At 47.2% G+C, this 20753-nt stretch overlaps 1 protein-coding gene across 4 annotated transcripts in view; it reads left to right on the plus strand.

Annotated features, from left to right (window-relative positions):
* Positions 1–20753, plus strand: part of LOC144144821 (rab GTPase-binding effector protein 1-like) — a 60677-nt gene that overhangs the window by 23232 nt on the left and 16692 nt on the right. For 3 of the 4 annotated variants that reach the window (XM_077676328.1, XM_077676331.1, XM_077676330.1), the window contains exons 9-14: positions 391–613; positions 1572–1696; positions 1777–1977; positions 5578–5817; positions 7902–8091; positions 19898–20064. In XM_077676328.1, coding sequence (XP_077532454.1) covers positions 391–613; positions 1572–1696; positions 1777–1977; positions 5578–5817; positions 7902–8091; positions 19898–20064 — 1146 coding nt within the window. Of the gene's footprint in view, positions 1–390; positions 614–1571; positions 1697–1776; positions 1978–5577; positions 5818–7901; positions 8092–12778; positions 13688–19897; positions 20065–20753 lie in introns of those variants that run through there. The other variant, XM_077676332.1, reaches the window with a different exon arrangement.

The following is a 20753-nucleotide window of genomic DNA, read 5'->3' on the forward strand; positions in this document are numbered from 1 at the left end:
TTTCAAGTTCCATGGTATCCAGTGCACTTACTCCTCATTCACAAAATCGGACTACTTCCCTGCTCCAGCAACAGCTGGAGCAGGGAAGTAGTTCACTTGAAAATGCTTGAAAACGCCATGATTGACATTGCACGAGCAGACATTGTTGTACTGCAAATACTGTGTTGTGTTTGAAATCACTTGCAGCCACTGCCCTTTGCAGTGCCATTTTGTGCTTAAGTATTGTAACGAGAGTATGCCAACAAATATGCCAACGAGAACTTTTTAATGCATTCACATTTGTTCACTAAAGTTCTGGATCAGTCGTGTTCACAGCCACTGTTGACAAACTTTCAGTGGAGTGGTATGGCAGGCGCTGGTTTCTTGATGGGGTTCCCTTGATGGACGCAGCGTATGCGGAGCTCTCCGGCGGACTTGGATACCGTCAAGCCGTCTCGGTTGCTGCCTAGGCAGATCCATCGACGGTCCCTGTCAAGCTCGGACCTGCCCTCTGCAACGGACGAGTACCTCACGGTTGGGCAAGGGACCGAGGACACACGGTCACTGGGCGACTTTGCTGCCACCTCCGCTGCTGGAGCTGGACTGACAGGGGATCAGCTGAGCGCACTCTCTGGTGAGTGCACAGGTTGTCTTGGTCATGAAAAACAGCTGAAGTTCTTGCCTTGATGTTCCATGCCTTATTGTAATTATCAGCTGCATTCTTCAGTAGGACCCGCCGCGGTGGCTCAGTGGCTAAGGCGTTGCGCTGCTGAGGACGAGGTCGCGGGTTTGATTCCCGGCTGCGGCGGCCGCTTTTCTGGTGGAGGCAAAAAGCAAAAACGCCTATGTGTACGAGCTTTCGGCGCACGTTAAAGATCCCCAGGTGTTCAAAATTAATCTGGAGCCCTCCACTACGGCGCGCCTCATCGCCTGCATTGCGTCGGCGCATTAAACCTTACAATCAATCTATCAATCAATCATTCTTCAGTAGGCAGTGAGTGCTACAGAAAGAGGTCTCAAAAGAAACTGAAGGGGGATTTCCTGGTATGAAATGCATCTGCATTGTTATGCGGTGGGAGTGTGGGGGGGAAGCAAGGCTAAGTAAAATACCATAAGTACTAGGCTATATGAGCTTGCACTTAAGTGTGTGCAAATGAAAGGAACAAAAAGGGCGAAGGCGTGGATGCTTGCTTTGATGGCTAGCACAGGTCAGGTTGGGCACATTGTGTTGCTGATGCGTTGGTAGTGACGGCAAACACAGTGTGTGAGAGATTAGGCAGCTAAACAATCCTGACCACGAAGCAAAAACAAAAATGTTCAGGTTGATGCCAAACCAAAGTTGACGTCATCGCTGTCAGACCTGCCGCCATTGGGTACACCATGGAAAGCAGCTGCAAACTTACTGTGTTCGCCTGGGTGGCCATATTTTTCAAGCACGTCTCATTGCTTTCCCACTGGATTAAAAAAATTGTTTCTGTGAGTTAACAGAGGATGTCACCGCAGTCCTAAAGCTATGTGGTAAATGACAAGGCACGCCCTAAATGCGGTATGGAAAGAACTGGGCCATTGGTTCCTTGTCCTCCTCATTGCAGATGCCACACCAGAGATGGAAGCGCGGAGGTCCTTGATGGAAACGGCCCGAGCCGAGTACGATGACGGCCTGGGCGTGGGCAAGCGAGTGGTCAGCGACAAGGAGTGGAGGCTACTCGAAGAAGAGGTAAGCGATGCCTCCTGCCACGGGGGTGGCACCCTTCTGGAAGGGAGAGGCAACGTCCCCTGCTGTTGTGCTGTGTGCAGCTGGGCCGGCTGCGGGAACGGCTGTGCCAGCCGTGTGAGATGTGCAGCAACTACGAGCTGCAGCTGCAGCAGGTGCAGCAGCAGCTGGAGCGGCACGCCAAGGAGCTGTCCACGGCGCGCCAAGACCTGGCCCATGAGCGCGACCACCGGCAGCAGCTGGAGCAGCGCTTTGCCGACTCGGCCACCGACGTGCAGCAGCAGGTCCGTGCTCTTTATGAGGGAGGGGAGGATGAACTGAGGAGAAACCGAGAGAAAAAAAATGGCCACGTATCTGCTCCTTTCGTTGCAAATGTCGACGAAAGGCGATAGCCGACCGGCGCCCCTGCCGCCTAAATGCCTCCCTTCTCTTTCTGCTCACCTCTTACGCTGTTCCTCTCCTGTCTTGGTCCTCCCAAGATAACACGCTAGAGGATTGATCAAGTCAGTTTAAATTTACCGCGTTCCACTGCTCCGAGTTGGGTGCCTCGATGCCACTGCTGCCGTACGGCGGGGACATGCGTGAATCGAGGCAACCTACTACGGCGTCTATAGAACCACGTTGCCGTACTCCACGAGCGTTCCAAGCAGAACGTGCATCCTGTTCAGTGGAACCTTTCGTTGCTGTTTGATTTCTTAAAGGAGCCATGAAGACAAAATACAACTTTGTGTTATTCGAAAGATTTCGTGTTTTATAGTGCCCCCAGCGCTTGTCCGAATGCAAACGACGCTTTGTTCGCTGAGAAATTAATCAATTTAAGTTAAAAGTTCGATTTTCCTGCTAAATCGTGTGTTTTTGTGGTCCGCAATGACATCACAGACCGCCCTGCAGCCTAGGGTCCCTTGATTCACCCAACCGCCGTACAGGGTGGAGACACGTATACGCTGGCGCCGCCATTTTGGGTCGCTCGTTCGCTCGCCGCCAAAGCAAAGTTATCGCCGCAACGCGGTTAACTGGCGAAGTTTAAATCAACTTAGCTGTTTCGCTTTGCTCGGTCACGTGGGAAACGAAAAGAACGACTCGATGAGCACGCTGACCAATTGCAGCGGCACGGGACCGTTCAAACGGTGTCTCCACCCTGTACGGCAGCGTTGGCATCGGGGTGCTCACGCGTTTGCTTACGTTAAACCTAGATGGCGCCACCATACCGTGGCATGCCGTTTTGGGCCTTTGGTTTGTTTTTGACCTTCTTTAACCTGACTTGTTTTTGTTCTGGGAGAAAATCATTGCATGAAACATAGTGCTCGCTCGACAAATATGATCACGTAAGACACCGTAGCGTCAATCAATCGGCCAGTATCGTCTGAGACGACCCCAAAGCTCCGCAGTTCTGTGCAGCTAAACAAGCATAGTGCGCGCTGTACCAACAGCAGTAGGCATCGGTACTTCTATGCTTACATGTGCATTCGTAACTTACACTGTTTGTCCCACCATTCTTACGGCTTTAAAAAGAATGTGCCCTAAATTTAAGCGCAAACAGCTCGTTCAGCAAGCTTATAAACTCTGCCTAATTTGCGTTTGCTTTTGCCGCCCTCCGCCAATCGCAGAGCTGTCCCATGTGACATCATAGGTTCTGTTGCGGGAAATGAGCTAGTGGGTCGCATGGCCATTCCCTTTTTTCCTAATTATGTAGCTTATTTGAGCAAGTTTACGTTAAAAGTGGTGTCAGTATGATTCTAACGAGGCAATCTTTTTAATGAACCAAACTTGTGTTTTCTCTTCATGGCTCCTTTAAATGCTGCCAGGAGCTATAGTACCACGGGCAACAGCAGGCGACGATTTTCTGCCGTTGATGTAGTATTTCATTTGCCATTGCAAAAACCAAGCATCCGAGAATTTTTTGGTAAAGGAATACTGCAAATATCACTCGTGTATTGATTTTCTGCCTTAAATTTGCGTAATGTCTTGTTCTTGTCCAACAATGTTGACAAGTATGAACATTAACACCGGACAGACATTTAGATCTGGCTGTGAGTATATAAGACTATTGCGCAGCTCCTGTTCCGTTTTGGCCGGGTGGCTGAATCGAGTCACAGTCAGAGAGACCAAAATTTGTGCGTTTAACTCTTTCGCTACCGCAGAAAATTGACCAATTTTGGGGGGTCCAAGAAAACATTTTTTTTTCTGCTAAAAATTATTTAGGCACTAATTGCAGGAGCACAAAATGCAGATTATTTAACGGCCTTTCCAATAACACCAGTTTTTTAAAGGTTTTCATATATCATAGTTGTGAAAAAAAAAATCAAAATCAAAAGTTTTGTCAAGTTGTCGAAAAAAATGATAAAAAAGGAGTTGTGTATATCAAACCACCGGTAGTAGAAAAAAATTAGAATATACATTTTGCAGGGAAACATTTCAAAAACACACCCTAAAAAAAATGTCGACTTGCGCGGAACAGTTTTTCAGATATAAAAAAAAAATGTTAGCACGCACGGTGCTCGTGTCATGCGGTGAAGCCCAACCTCTAATTCAAACTGTGCAATTTTGGGTGGTTCCTTGGAATAAATCTGGCGGTTTGACGTTATCAGAGGCACCAATTTGCCCCCAAATAACGTAAAAACATCTTGCCAATGGCTGACTTTGCATTTACAGCGAGCACAATATTTGGGACAAGCACGCGATGCAGAAAAAAACATGCATGAAGTTGAAAACGGAACGCCGTGGCTGATGTTTGTTGTCGTTCACGGTCAGTTATCTCTCAAAACATAAAGCTGAGCTTTATTATCATCTTATCACTCGCAATTGTAGCCTTGCTCGCAAAAATGAGGTACGATGAGCTAGAATCGTCCCCTGCGATCTTTGGCCGAGTAGCAGTCGCGCGCTAAAAAAGATCAGCACAACGAGCCTCCTCTATTGCAGCGCCACCTAACATTTTTCAAATGAAACAGTACAAAAACTTATCAGAGACTCCGTCCGAATAGACAGTTCAACTAAGCAGCAACATTAGACACCCGGATATACCCTCGCATGAAAACGAAACTGGAAGGCGAACAGCTGGCAGTGTAAGGCCGGTTTGAAGCGCTGTCCTCGGCGGAACAGATATCTGGCGACTGGGTGTGACCTTTTGACTTGCATCTGAAGTTCTTATCGCAGAAATCGGGTTAGGGTGGGGGGAAATGAGGAGCGGCGTGCTTTGTTCGAGGATCAGTCGCGGACGCTTCAGGCGCCATGGCAGTTAGCCTTGAAGTTGGGTAACTGCGTAGTTGCGCTAAATATGAATTTCGCGATGCAGAAACGAAACCGAAACTGTTGTAAACTGTTTGGGAATGGTCCTGGGGTAAGTAGAACTACCAGAGTACTTAGGACAACTTGCGCAAAGGCAATAAAACTGCCTAAAATCATAAAGTAGCTTTGCAACCAGGCACTGCTTGACATTTTCAGCCGATTTCTGGGATTATTACTGTCAGAGCGTGAACCTGACGATTGAAAATCGTTTGCTAGTTCCCCATTCACGCCCTGATAGCAAAAAACAAGCGCTGGTGCAGAGTAATTACGAGTTGCACGCATTCTTCGTTGGTAGCCTTGAGGCGCGATGACCACGCCCCTTTTCCACAACCAGGTGATTCAAAAGCGTGTCAAAAATCACGTTTCCGTTGCGAAAATGAAAACAAAACTGATTTTGAAAGGCCATTTTCTGATCTAACTCCGAACAGCTTTACTTGTTCGAGAAACACCTGGAACGCTATGAAAAGGCGCTCCCAAAAGTATCGATCAAATTGATCGATTTTGATAGGCGCGGTAGCGAAAGAGTTAAGGGGACCAAGAAGGACTACCGTCTTCAAAAAACGTGTACCGTCCCCTTGGAACGCCCACCCTTGCTGCAGGTGTCGGAGCTGCAGTCTCGGCTTTCTGCGGCGGAAGCGTCCCTTGCAGAGGCCCAGCGGGCACACGCAGAGGTGTCGCAGTGGGCGCAGGCAGAGGTGGGGCGGCTGCAGGCGCAGCTGGTCTCGCTGCGGGACGAGTCCCTGCGGCTGTCCAGCGAGAACCAGCAGCTGCTGGGCCGGTACGTGGCCAAGGCCCGGCAGCTCCAGGACCAGCCCATCAACCTGCCCGACTCGCTCGAGGTCAGCAGGGTGGGGGGAGCGGTGGCTCAGTGGCTAAAACGTTGTGCTGCTGAGCACAAGGACGCGGGTTCAATTCCCAGCCACGGTGGCTGCTGTTCTGATGGAGGCGGAAAGCAAAAACGCCCGTGTGAACGAGATTTCAGCGCTTGTTAAAGATCCCCAGGTGGTCAAGATCAATCCGGAGCCCTCAACTACGGCCCGCCTCATTGCCTGCGCTGCTTTGGCATGTTAAACCCTAAGATCAATCAAATCAGTCAAGGTTGGGGGGGAGGGGGGAAACGAGCGCCCATATCAGCGAGAGTGTGGTTCCTCCAGGTTCACAAAAAGCACCAAAAGCTTTGCACGTGCTGCGCCTACATCAATCCTTTCACCTCCTCTTTTTTGCGTGACTCATCCAAACCACGTGATATTTCCACAGGAGGTCCAGACACTATTTGCAGCACTGGGGGCAATGGGGAGGGCCAGCTTGCTCATACTTTGCCCCAGCAATTGAGAAAAAGCATTTTGAAGGAAAAGTGACTGCGCGTCACATGGGACAGGAAGAGAAGGAGACAAACACTTGCTTTTCTTCACATCCGATGCGCTGTCGCTTCTTCTTTCAAAAGTTGTGACTAGCAGCCCAAGTTTCAACTCTTCAAAGAAAGCGCAGCTGACATAGCATATGATGCAGTGGGCTTCTTTTTTACGGGTGATAGGCTTGCCGCTTTGTGACAGAATCTCACTAAACTTTTTCTTTTGCGTGTGTGTGAAAGCGAAAAATGGCCCATTGAGCAAAACAGCCAGCTCCTGGTGTTGGTGCTGGGACAGAAAAATGATTCTTGCAAAGCATTCCGTAGCACAAAATATTCCGTAGCACAAGGCATTCTATAGTGCAAGCTTAAACTCGGCAATAGTGAAAGGTGACTGTCCATGCCAGTGCACGACAGGGAAGTAAAGGGAAGGAAAAAACACGGTCAAAAAGGAAAACGCACAAGCAGTGAAATCCGCCATTGTTAACTCTCCCATTGTGTGTCAGCAGGAAGGAGCAGCAGCGCAATGCGTACAAGAGACATTGTAGCCATTTGAAGGCGTTCGGATGGATTGCAAAGCCAAGCTTCTCAAGTGTCAAAATTACAGAGGTCTTTGACAACGCAATGAAGAAGAAATGTGTCTCGGGCCTTGGACGTTTATGTTGCATTCATAAGAATGCTCAAAAGGTGCTTAGGTGTCCTCAGACTTTTTGTTCTTTGAAGTTTCTGTGACAGCTCGGGAGGGCGCCCCAATGCACGGTTTGGCCACAGTATGCCCGCTGCGGTGGCTCAGTGGCTAAGCTAAGGCATTGTGCTGCTGAGCAAGAGGATGCGAGTTCAATTCCCAGCCACGAGGGCCGCTTTTCTGATGGAGGCAAAAAGCAAAAAACACCCGTGTGTTTGAGATTTTGGTGCACGTTAAATACCCCACGTGGTCAAAATTAATCCGGAGCCCTCCACTACGGCACGCCTCATTGCCTGTGTAGCGTTGGCGCGTTAAACCCCACAATCAATCAATGGCCACGGTATGTTGCAACTCGAGGGTATTGAGAGCTATCCTAGCGCAATAGTAAATGGAGTCCTTGCACCTGCAAACGGCTTGTCCTGTGAAGAAAACTTTTATCACTTTTTCTTTTTCGTGATCACAAAAGCCATGTGCACATTACAACACAGATTTTTTCTGCTTCCAACTTCTCTTGAGGCAAGGATGGAGGAATGTGCACACCTAAATGTCCTCTCTCAAAAACTACTCTGCCAGGCAGCTTTACCCAATTGTCGCGAGTTTGGTGTTAACCACTGGGAAGGCCTAGCCGGCCCACAGAGCTACTGTCACATACATTTGCTAGCACCTAGGCTCCATGAAAGCCAAATTTACTCCACCTGGAACTGTCAATTACAATACACGCTTTCTGCAACCACTGCACAAGGTAGTATCAATGCATTGGATGAGCTGATGTGTACCACCCTCTGCTTGGGTATGTTGCAACACCCTCTTGCTGCTTGGCATGGGGACTGTTGTCGGTGTGCCTCTTTTGAGCCCCGCTGACCAAAAGGGACACTTCCTCCTCCGCCCAGGAGCTGCGCTTCCAGTGCCTGCAGCTGCAGGAGGACCTGATCAAGGTGCAGCTGGACAAGGAGAGCCTGGAGGAGAACCTGCGCGGGCAGATCCTGTTCCTGCGCGACCAGGCCAGCTCGGAGCTCAACTGCAAGCAGCAGATCGAGCGCACGCTCACGCACGAGGCCGAGCAGCTGCGTCGACAGCTGGGTATGTAGCAGCAGTCTCTCTCTCTCTCTCTCTCTCTCTCTCTCTCTCTCTCTCTCTCTCTCTCTCTCTCTCTCTCTCTCTCTCTCTCTCTCTCTCTCTCTCTCTCTCTCTCTCTCTCTCTCTCTCTCTCTCTCTCTCTCTCTCCCCCCCCTCCCCCCGTCTACTCGTGGCTGCGTACAGGCTGGCAAGAACAGCTGCTTTTTGGAGGGGGCTGTGCCCCAAACTTCAATACGGGGTGTGACGGGTAAAGGGTGCTCAGTCCTTTGTGTTACCCACCCAGGGGTGAGACAGCTGCGCATATTGCGCCTTTTTGATACAATTCTATTTTCCTGCGCCAAGCTGCTCCAAAAGCATGAAAATTGCGAAAATTGCGCCAAACTGCTCCAAAAGAGCCTGAAAGGCACGGATTTTGGTGCTCATGTCAGTTCCGGTGGGGACGAAAGCCTCCCGCATCCCAGTGACCGCTTTTATTGGCGGTCAATTGCAAACACAGAAATGACAAAAATAGAAAGACTGAAGAAATGAAGCAAACGATAGCTTCTAAAACACGATTGGCTTTCTGTCCGGGTTCGCTGAAACGGCCTTCCCGATTAGGCATCGCTGTGGCTACAAACATGGCCGCCGCCTGATCTGCCTGCTAATGCCTACTTCACGCGCTCACTGCGCATCGCCGATATTTTCCCTGGTTTATTTTACGCTATCAGCTGGGTTCCAGTCTATTCATTCTATCAATTGTGGCTCTGAACAGTGACATTAACGCGGGGATATGGTTTGAGATTGGTGCGAGATTACGAGAAGTTGCGCGGCTCGTAAAAAAAGTTTTGAAATGTGGGGCCTACGACTTCGGCGTGGTTTGTCCTTGAGTGCGAAACGCGGTGCGTGCGTCTATAATCGGGTTCGTGAATTGAACTTTTTGGCTCGTTGTGGTGTTATAAAATGCTGAGGTGTTGCTATGCTTCGAAGCGCGATCGTGAGCCTCGGCCCGGGAGGAAACGGTTGGCACGAAAGTTGCGGGCGGTGCTGCGGCGCCGCGACCTGTCCAGGCAGCGCCCAATAGCTGCAGGACTGCATGGTTGCCATAGCATGCGACTAATAACACTTGATGTATGCGAAGTGAAATTTAATGCCCAAAACTAGGTGGCTAAACAGTAACGCTACTCAAATGATCACCGGGTGGACGTGCGCCCCACGGACTGCAACGGGTAGGCATGCGACCGTTAGCTCGAAGTTGCTCAACTGTTGCCGTGACTACACTCGTTCGTACAACGCAGCATGGGATTACAAAAATAATAATTTTAGCATTGAAACGGTAAAAATACACGCCACAATTGCAGAGCCCTTAAATTTGATAATGTTAAGGGCAGTTTTGTTGTCAGTGTTGCGTACAGCCACAACACAATCTCACGAGTTAGGAAAAAGGTAGTGCAGTTAGAACTTTGTGATACTCTTTAAAAATTATTTCGCGTAAGGCTGTTTCAGTGTACGTGTATTCAAAACTGATTGGATTGTGTACTTGACCCTTCAAATCGCTGAAATTGTGATTTTTTAAGCTCACAAGACGATGTATTAAATGTCCCTACCTGCTCCAAATCAAGCTTCTTCTGCTCCAAAATCGAAATTTTGCTGCTCCGAAAACTGCTCCCAAATCTCTTTGGGCTGTTAAACCCTGAATCAGACATCTGATGCAGCGCACACTCCCTGCTCTCCTCTAGCTTCAACAACCAAAAGAAAAAAATTGGCAACCTCCTCAAAAGATAGCGAGCTCCCCCCCTCTTGTGCGGTAAGTTGTTTCTATTAAACAACCACGGCCGCTGGATGAGAGCGCACGCAAGGTGCGGCCTGCCGCGTCGCCCGCATTTCAACGGGCGAGGGCGTGAGTGGCGGTGGTTACGTTTGCCGCCCTCGCGGCGCTAGCGTTCGGGGACTGATTTCGGGACGGAGCGGGGCGGTCCCCGTAGGCGAGCGCTTGCACCGACTGAGAAAGACAGCCAACGCACGGGTTTTAAAGATGTGGTTGTCCTTCCTGGGCTACTCAACCGCGAAAACTGTCTGTCCGTATGTATGTAAGTCTGCCAGTCTGTCGCTCGATCCAGCCGCCCGGCCGTGACTGAAGCAGCCAGAAGCTAAAATAATTCTTGAATGAGATATAGGCAATACATTCTAAATCTAACAAATCTAAAAAGATGCTCCATATTCGACAACATTGTTAAAAAAAGATAATATTCAACAAAAAGATAATAACCACCGGTTAGCTTTGTACAAAGCGTCTCACACACAGCACGTAAACCGCGTTGCACAGTTTAAAGCCGCAAGTTGATTAGTTACAGTTCAAGCGGCAGGTATTTGGTGGGACTTTATTCGTCCGAAATTTCAAAAATGTCACCTTTTCTCGGGAAACGCGGTGTCGACACACGGGAGAGCGATGAATATTTGCCGGCGACGGATTAAAGCTTGCCTAAAGACACTTCTTTGCAAAAACATGTTGGCCGGGCGGAATGCGCACCTCATAAAACGAGGGCAGGCGATAGGATGGTCGAAAAAGGATTTGAAAAGACTAGACATTTTGCTATGCGTGTCTTTTTTTTTTTGATACTCTTATACTAGCCCGATCATGTCTTGCCGCGCATAGAGATTTGGGTTGTTTTATTTTCGCAGGCACGACAATGCCTTTAAACGCGCTATGAAAGCTTGATTACAGCTCGAGGTTTTATAGAAAGAAAAATAAATGCACCGTGCTGTGTTCAAGAAACAGTGCGTACGCGGTCCACGTTGCTAAGCATTTTTCAAACTTTGCGATGAGAACAAGCGCTATATCCTCTGTTATTTCACCGCCCGATATAACCCATACGCATTTATCCCTGAAGCTAACGGCCGGGCTCCTGGAGCAGCACCAGTATGCGCTCAAATTAGCGCGCTCTAAAGACGTTGAGATAGTTTTGATCTGTGAACATACTGCGCTTCAATTCGAATTAATTTTCGTAGTGTAGGAAAATTTTCACATACGTTATTACGTCAGCTTTCTTTTTTGAGTACCCTAGCATAATCTCTACGTAATGCAACAAGTGCAATGCCTTGTATCTGCACAAATAATGCGTAATTCACGCAGAAAAATTAATAATTATGATATTCAAGATGTACAATTGTTGGTTTAAAATAGCAAAGAAAACAAGAAAACGTGAAATGGAAAAGCCGTGTTCGAATGCTTACGCATTATTAGGCAATTTTTGGAATTTCTGTACAATGTCGCTTTTTTCTTTCGTGTCCGGGCAAAAATTTAGCTTGCCAAGCTCGCCAAATATTTTTTTTAAGTTTTTTGTCGACCCGGAAATCCCATCTGCTCTCCTTAATTTTTTTAGAGGCTACAGGGAAGAAGTAAAAATATCAGGTAGAAACTGGAATCGCTTTTCATTCAACTGTATATATATATATATTATCAAAATAAAAAAGGGCCGACATGATATTAGTATTACTTCATAACTAAATAACGTGTAATCAAGTCATATGTGCCGTGAGATTAATACGAATTGGGGTGTTTTATTTAGTGCACGAGGAAAAACCTACATAAAAGTTGGTTACGTCTTAAACATTGAGAAGTGTTGGCACTCATAAATAACAAGCGCCGCCACAAAAACATTGTTTCTGCTTGTCGGGAATTTTAATATATTCTCTGCAGTCGCAGCTTGCAGACAAAACGTAAATCTCTGCCGTGCGTGAGGTCACAAAGAGCATGCCGGGCGACGTGAGACACAACGACACAGCTATGCAAGACAGAAGGCACACTATCTACGCGTAATGCTGCTGCTGTGAATGGAATTTAACTTCCACCTTGACCAAATTAAGCTCGGCCGCCGCTAATAGTCTTTGTCTTTTAACAGGCGTAACATTAGTGCTGGTAAATGCCTTATGCGGAGCGTGGAACGCCGATGATAAGCCCACACTTCGAAATAAGCGGCCCAAAAGCCGGCGTCCCGCGGGCTGCGCTCACCGCAACCAGTCCCGGAACGGTGGCGCCGCCGCGGCAGCGATGGGTACTAGGCACCCTCACGCCGGTTTGGGAGCACGCGGCAGGCCGCACGTCAGTGCGCCTCTCATCCAGCGGCCGTGAAACAACTGCCCACCCTGCCCACCCAAAAGTTAGCCCAACAGGAAAATTTCTATAGCAACCAGAATGAGTGAATGAAAAGCAGCAAATGTTTGCAGGTGGCTATAATTGGGCGGCAGTTTACGCTTGGGGCTGTGCTTACGTCAACATGACAATTGATCATAATACAGCACTGAATGACGACAGTAAACTACTGGTAGCAAAATAACTGAAAAAGCGTAGCAATACGGCATAGTTATGAGTACCACAACAAAAGTACAATGGGCAGTGAATGGACACAAAAACGAGTCGATAAAGAGCTCAAATCACAAAGGTACGTTGAAAGGTTTAAAAAAATAATAATAATGTTTTTTATTATTATTTATTTAATTAATTATTTTTGGTGGAGTCACGTCTTCTAAATCTCAATTTCTTACCCACTTAGGTTGTGGTATGGCGTTAATTCGCATCAAAAACTCCCTTTTTGTAGTCTGCTCAGCCATATGATAGGTATGACCTAGCAGTTCTCGGCGATGCTTCCTACTAACGTTGGTTTGGTGCCCTTGTGTCTCCCCCCCCCCCCTCTGCCTCTCTGCCTCTTCCCAGAGGGTCCTGGTGACTGCTACCTGTCCTCCCTGTAGTGCACTTGTGGCCAGCCAGCCTCTGCTGTTGCTTGCACCTGATTGCACCCGCCTGCTCTCTCTCCCTTCTGCCTCCCTACACTGCCTGTGCTGCTCTCTGTGGTTGCTGCCTGGCTTACCACCTCTTCTAGCCCCTCCTCCTTTTGCGTGGGCCTCATTTGACTGGGCTGTTGGGCTGTGTAACAACAGACAAACGCAACCACCCTTTGTGTGCTTCTTGTTTTCTTTCCTATTTGTTTTTCTGATGTCTGCCTGCCTGCCCATCTCCTTTGTTGGCTCTTTTCTCGGAGTCAGACTTTTTGTGCTCAAGACGTCATCCCTATGGACTGACTCATGCCTGTGGTGGACCTTAGTGTAAAACTGACCACAGTGCTTTGAAGGCGTGACAACTTGGTGGTCTTGAGTTTCCTGTTGTTGAATGACGGGAAGCGAGTTATGAAGATATGGGATGTTTGTGAGGTGGTGGTTCAGTAAATCCTTGCTGGACTACACCTACAAAAAGGGTTGACTTCAACTTTAAATGAGAAATTTAATTCCACGGTCGGGAAGCGAAGAAGTTGAACTTTCATTGAAGTCTACCTAGAGTCAACTGCATTTTTTAAACTCCAAATGTTTCCGTGCTTTTGTGTGACAAAACGGGCCTAGCTTTATTTATAATTGAATCAAGGGACACTAAATAGTAGCAAGAAATTCTAATATTTAACAGACCATTTTATGGCAGAGTTTTTACTTATCATTCAAATAAATTTCCTAAGAAAGAAGTATAAACCTATGTCTCTCTGTACATGCACTTTCCGGGTTAAAAGTGCCAAAAAATGTTTTCCTTTTTTAACCCATAGAATTTGTAGATACAGCAAACCCTCGTTAACTCGAACTCGCATATCTCGAAATCTCGGTTAAATTAAGTCGAAACTTTTTTTTGCCGTGCATTAACCTCCCATAGGTGCTATATGTATTTGCCTCCTCTTATCTCGAAACGTTTTTCGGAAGGGACAGCGGATATATCGGAACTCTTGACCGGGAGGGCAGAAGGCAAAGTCCACTCCCAACAGGAAAAACGAGGGATCCGTGCGAACGCTTAGCTCTTACTGTAATGCCGAACGCGGTCGTGAAGGGCGAATTTGAAATTCCCGCGGACGTAGCCGTTTTCTATCCGCCTTTTCAAGCAACTGTGGGAGTGATCACGTGTGCGCACCTGCGCGCGACTTATGCGCGGTGGGGCGGCGTGTGCAGCGTGCCCCCGTCAGTACGCCACCTAGCCCTTGCATGTGCGAGCTGGTATTCTTTGTTTTCCCCGTGATCTGTGCGCGACGCATCTTGAGTTCAGTTTTGCTGAGTAGTGAGTGGTCTGTGCAACGGACGCTTCCGAATATCGACCAAGATGTCCCGCCCAAAGCAGTGCAAATCTCTGACGTTGGAGAGAAAAGTCGCGTTAATCAAGGAATTTTTTTTCTCTGAGAATTCTTGTGCCTTTACTACGGTAGCTCTCTCGTGCAGTGGAGCTTTTCCTGGCAGCACTGGCTTTTCTTTTACAGAGACCTGGGCAATCATTTTCGGCGTTTTGCTTAACTCGAAATACCGCTTGTCTCGAAATTTTTCCCGGTTTTTACTACTTCGAGTTAACGAGGGATTACTGTATATTATTCGTAGGTACAGTGTAGACCGCTTATAACGTATGCATCGGGAGCCGCGAAAATCCGCACTATAAGCAGTACTGCGCTACAAACAAAACATGCGGGAATTCAACCACATCGCAGCTTACCTTTTAATCATTCTTTGTTTATCATCACTCAACTGAACACTACGTAAAAGCAGAGGCACAGTCTTTATTTCGTCTTTTTTTTTCCACATCAGACTGCTTTCAAACTGCGAGTGCGGATGTTATACTTTGTTTTTATGTTCTAAAGGATCTGCGTTTCTTATCGTCTAGAAGAAGGGATGCCGCAACGAGGGAAAAAGCCGGGCTTATGCCAGCGAAACAATGTTATAAGAAAGCAAGCAGATTCTTTTTTTTTTCCGCCGCCTTGCGCTTGCGATGCCGAAGGGGGTTGCTTATCAGCACAACGTACTGGTAGTGGAAACCTTGGGCGTTGCGGCTCGCTATCTCCAGATGTTCAAAAAGGGGCAGGGCGGTTTCTTATCTGCCTAACGTTTTAATAGAAACAACTTACCGCACAAGAGGGGGGGAGCTCGCTATCTTTTGAGGAGGTTGCCAATTTTTTTCTTTTGGTTGTTGAAGCTAGAGGAGAGCAGGGAGTGTGCGCTGCATCAGATGTCTGATTCAGTCTTTTTTTTTTTTTCTTTCTCATGACCCTAAAACGATGTCCAAGCTGCGCTGGTTGATCAGCAGACCCACCAAAAAAACCGCACTATAAACAGTATTGTGCTTCGGCCAAGCGTGTTTTAAGTGGTATGCTTATGCAGTGAGTTCTATGGGAGGCAAATGGGTGGTCACAAAAACCTGTATTATATGTGGTCCCACACTATAAGCGGTTACGTTATAAATGGTCTACACTGTATACCCCTGTATGGGCTGTTCTTTTCTTTCTCTTTTTTCTTTCGTTCCTTATTTTATTCGTCTTTATTTGTATTTGCTTGGTCACATTTCGGCTTTTTTTTTTTTCACATGAATGAATGGATTGTGGCTGATAGCAGGCATTTCATTTGGCAATTTTGAAGCAACATTTTGTTGCAGTTGCACATAAACCATAAACGAAACATCGCCAAATGGAACAAGGCACTATTTCAGGCATGTTTGTTTATCTCGTGGCCCCTGTGGTTTTTGTGGCATTGAATTCACACCTCAATTGATAAACCAATAACTAAGAAAGAGCTGCTCAGGGGGAGTCTATTTTCCAGCGCCACGCCAGTTTTGTACAGCTTGGAAGCAAGGCATGTGGTCTTACAGCTTGTATAGAGCACAATGGTCACATCCCTGGTTGAGGTTTTGTGGTGCTGATATCCCGCAAAACGCCTTATTCAAGATAAGTATGTGGGCGCAGCTGAGGTGTTGCTGTAGTGAACTGGGCCCTGGCTGCCTTTTTTCTTCAAAGCAATCTGAGGGGCTAGTTGACCTCTTGACATCATAGAATACAACACCTGTCACGTCTTTTCCCTGTTTGACTGGGACATGGCACTGCCTTTGCTTGCTAGTGAATGTCAACTGTGGGACAGTGTTGGCCGAACAACGAAAACTTAATCAAGAATGCACTGTTAGGCAAGTTGGTTCATATTTGTTGAAAAACTAGCCCAACAATGCATTCTACTGAAGTACATTTCCTCTGCAATAGGCCCTCTTTTGCGTTCTGCATCGTCTCCCGCAAAAGCCTCTGTGTTGATCAAGAAGCACATTCTCCTCCGAGGTTTAAAAGCTGTGTGAATGTGGTAGTTTTTCTTTCGTTTGATCCTGCAATTTTTAAGGGTCACAAGCCTCAGCGAATCATGGTGAATTCCCGCGTATAGCGGTAAAAAGGTGCTGATCGGGTGAGCAATTGCCGGCATACCACGCAAGGCTAGGTCCACTTGTCAATAAACATCACCACCACCGTCACCACCACAAAAGGGGGGTTAGCGCGAGACAGTGTCAGCTAGATATAACAGATTATATTTGCAGAAAGGGCTGAGGAGAGTATCGATATTTGTTGTTTGTAATTGTTCTGTAGTTCAAGTATTGAGATGTGAGCTTCGAATTGAGGTACTCGATCGATCAATATTTGATTCAAAATTGAATTGTAAAGTATTCACACAGCTGTAATTAGAATGCATTGATAATGTATTGCAAAACATGCCTAATCTATAGTTATTTAAATTTATTTTGCTTCTTTGCATGCATATCAGTACCAAGTTTGGTTAGAATTGTGGCCTTTCTCATTTTTTGTGTGGAAGATGGCCACACAGGTTTACCTGAGTTCAGGTTGACTTGCTTGGGGGTGAGTTCACTTTGTTTTGTATTTTGTACTTCATTGTTGGGTGGCTTTGTTTTTCCAGAAGCGGATAGGCCCTCTGTAAGTTGTTATAAACGACGCCTTCAAAAGTGTTACGAGACACCGAGTTAGACATCCCTCCACATTCCATAAGCACGTGTTGAAAAAAAGCATTTGTGGGCATTTTAGCCAGTCGGAAGCGGTTCTCAAAATGGTGCAGGCTCATTGATGCAATGGCACAGGCTTTTTACCTACGATGTATTTTGATGAAGTATGGCTGAAGAAATGAATGGTGCATCTATGTTTAAAGGAGCCATGAAGAGAAAACACAAGTTTGGTTCATTCAAAAGATTGTCTCGTTAGAATCATACTGACACCACTTTTAACGTAATCTTCGCTCAAATAAGCTACATAATTAGGAAAAACGGGAACGGTCATGCGACCCACCAGCTCATTTCCCGCAAGAGAACCTATGTCGTCACATGAGCTAAGCTCTGCGATTGGCGGAGGCTGGCAGAAGCAGACGCAAATTAGGTAGAACTTCAAACTAGACGAGCGAGCGATTTGCGCTTAAATTTAGGGCACATTCTTTACAAAGCAATAAGAATGATGGGACAAACAGTGGAAGTTACGAAAGCACATGTAAACATAGAAGTACTGATGCGTTCTGCTGTTCGTACTGCGCACAGCATGCTTGTTTAGCTGCACAGCACTACGGGGCTTGGGGTTGTCTCAGACGACACTGGCCGATTGACGCAAGCAACGGTGTTTTACGTGACCCCATTTGTCGAGCGAGCACTGTTTCAGGGAACGAATATTTTCTCCCAGAACAAAAACAAGCCAGGTTTAAATGCGGGCAAAAACAAACCAAACGCTTGCCACGGTATGGTGGCGCCATCTAGGTTACGGAACGTAAAGAAACGCGGGAACAAACCAACACCGCTGTACAGGGTGGAGACAACCTTTGAACGGTCCCGTGCCGCCGCAATTGGGCCAACGGGCTCAACGCGTTATTCTTTTCGTTTCCCACGAGACCTAGCAACGCGAAACAGACAATATGATTCAAACTTCTTCAGTAAACCGCGTTGCGGCGATAATTTTAGCGCGGTTTTGATACAATGACTTGCTTCGGCGGCGAGCGAGCAACCGAAAATGGCGGCGCCAGCGTATACGTGTCTCTACCCTGTACGGCAGATGCGTGAATGAAGGTGCTCTAGGCTGCAAAGCGGTCGGTTCCAGTGATGTCACTTGGGACCACGAAAACGCACGATGAGCGGGAAAATCAAAATTTTAACCTAAATGGTTTAATTTCTCAGTGAATAAAGCACCGTTTGTATCCGGACAAGCGCTGGGGGCACTATAAAACACGAAATCTTTCGAATAAAACCAACTTGCATTTTCTCTTCATGGCTCCTTTAATTAGCCATCTAGAGATCTAGACAGCTATACCATATGAGGCCTTACATTTTCTTTTCTTTTAATAATTGTAACATTCTTCTATAAACATCTGGTCTATTGTGCTTTTATTGTTAAATTTTAAATCCTATCATCTGACTGCCAGGACATCATACGCATACTGCAAGTGTGTGACTGCGTGCACTTCACCGGGCTAGTTTTTGTCAAGCAAAAAGTTTCAATTCTGCCAATTCACAATTATTTGAGTTGTTTCAAATTGCTTTCATTTGATCACCATGGTAAATTAGAAACACAATCACTGCAAATGTATGAAACGAAAAGCTTGCATTTGTAAAGTCCACTGTAGAGGTGCAAAAATAATTTGCTAACCTTTTAATCTAGCCTGTTATATCCGAATGTATGCTGTAACAGAATCTGCAGTAAACAAGTTTAACCAATGGCACAGATAAGAATACGAACCAAAGATCGCGAACTGGCAGCTCTGTAAGCAGCTCTGTTGTAATGAAGTTGCACTTTAGTTATTAGTTGGTATAGTTTGTGCACAGGTTCAAGATTTTGTGCACAGGTTCAAGATGGATCATAATTATATTCGTATGTAACCTGCTTTATTTTTTTCTTTTCGTACAATTAATATTATATTCCTATGTAGCCTGCTTTATTTTTTCTTCTTTTCGTGTACACAGTGCGTTGTCCCGTGCACTTGTACTCAAGAACGAGTTGTGTGCATTTTAAGTGCAGAGCACTTTAAGGCCTTGTCGTTCTAGCTCTCTCTAGCGCGTAACGTTCTGAGATGTCAAGCGACTGCCGGAATCAGGCGGTGCAGCGAGATAATGGACCCATGTAGAGCCCGGCTTACCGTTGTAGCAGCATCCCGTCGTAGTGGCGTCCCACAGAGGCTTCGAAAACCAAGCGGTTTATGTAGTCATAACCGTTTGAAACTCGTGAACCATTGGTGCGAGCGAAGGCGGGAAATTTGAATTGCGTTGGACAAACCTCCGTTCCATTCATCAAGAGAGGGGTGAGACAGGGCGGCGAAGAGTGTGATGGGTGGTAGCAGTGAGTAAACAACGCGCTACAGCCCATCATGACGATTCACTGCTCTGTACTTCTGACAGCTTTCACATTGAGTGGAACAGCTTTAATTTGTTTTATCTCTGTCTCTCTCACTCAGTTTGATGTGAATGTGGTTGCGGGATTAAGTATTAAGTGGACCAGGCGAGCCTGCAGTATCCTATGCAACAGAGCAAGCTATGTGTGAAAGGGCTGGGAACAACAGTCGATGCGCATTAACAGCATCCTCTAACTGCGTCTCCTTTTGGCTCAAGCCAAAAGTGGCTGCCGTCTTTACCGACCACTCAACCCAACCCCCAATTGTCATGTTGTTGGTTGCCATTGTTGGGCCACCATGGTTTCAGGTGCCATCTAGGGAGGGCAAGTGGGTGAAGTGTGACGGAGGTGATGTCATTTTTAGCTGTGCCCCGCTCTCGAGCGCGCCGGTGTTGAAAGGTTGCTGGGGCCGATTTCTACGCTGTTCCAACAGACGTTGCACCGCATCATTCGTGTGGTTCACAGCTGGGGTATCAGTTGGTTTCCGGCCAGAAACAGTGGCGGGGATGGTGCGCAGAGCTTCAGGAGAGAATGGGAAGGGGAATGGTCAGGGAGAGCCCAACACGGCTTCGCAAAGCATGATGCCAAGCTCTTGTTCCTCCATGACCTTTGCATCGTGAACGTTTCTCCCCGTGCAGACCAGTTGACGGGCGTGCGCGAGCAGTTGGAGCGAGAGCAGCGGGTTCGTGAGGAGAAGGAGAAAAGCCTGCGGGCCTGTGAAGCCCGGCTGGCCCAGCTGACCGGCCAGCTGGACGAGCGGGTGGCCGCGCTGCAGAGGAGCCACGACCAGGTCACCACCACCAAGGCAAGCCAACGACCCTTCACCTCTGGCTGGTCCTGAACGCTTAGCACGCACTGCTTCGGTCATTGGAGAACATTTACATGCCCCAGCTGTTTGGCTGGTGGTGTTGCAAGCGGGCATGATTGGGCGGACCTGTACTACACGAAATTTTCAATTGACAGTGAAGTTGATGGGCTCTGAAATTCTCGGTGGAGTTTCAGTCGTTGGCTGTGTGAACAAGTGACTTGGCAGACTTTCCTGTGCACTGTGTGGAGAGTTCACACAGTGAACAATGCATTCAAAGGCCTTTGAAACGCCCGCGTTGCATAGGTGTATTATGCCCGTGCTACACGGAAACTTTCAATTGACAATTGAACAGTCACTTACAAGTGTGCCCTGTGTAGGTATTTACATTAGGGCACTCGATAGACAATTGGATCAACGGCCTTAAGAAGGATTTTGAAATGGCTGTGTAGCAGAGGTGTAGCTCAGTTATGCTGCCTATTCTGATGCACAGTTTCCACAGTGCTGCTTGGCATTTGTGCATCCCCTTGTTTGCCTTGTAAGAACAGCAGTGAGGTAGAAAAAGTTACTGCTTACATTATTCTTAGGCTGCACTTTAGGTTACGGGTATGCAAAATTACGCTCATTGCTGTCGACTTCGTTTTGTAGTTTTGTGTACCTCGTAACCTTAAGCGCATTGTAAGAATAAT

This window comes from Haemaphysalis longicornis, unplaced genomic scaffold, assembly GCF_048455015.1.
Source record: "Haemaphysalis longicornis isolate Haplotype H1 unplaced genomic scaffold, Haemaphysalis longicornis Haplotype H1 scaffold_7, whole genome shotgun sequence".
Taxonomy (NCBI): Eukaryota; Metazoa; Arthropoda; class Arachnida; order Ixodida; family Ixodidae; genus Haemaphysalis; species Haemaphysalis longicornis.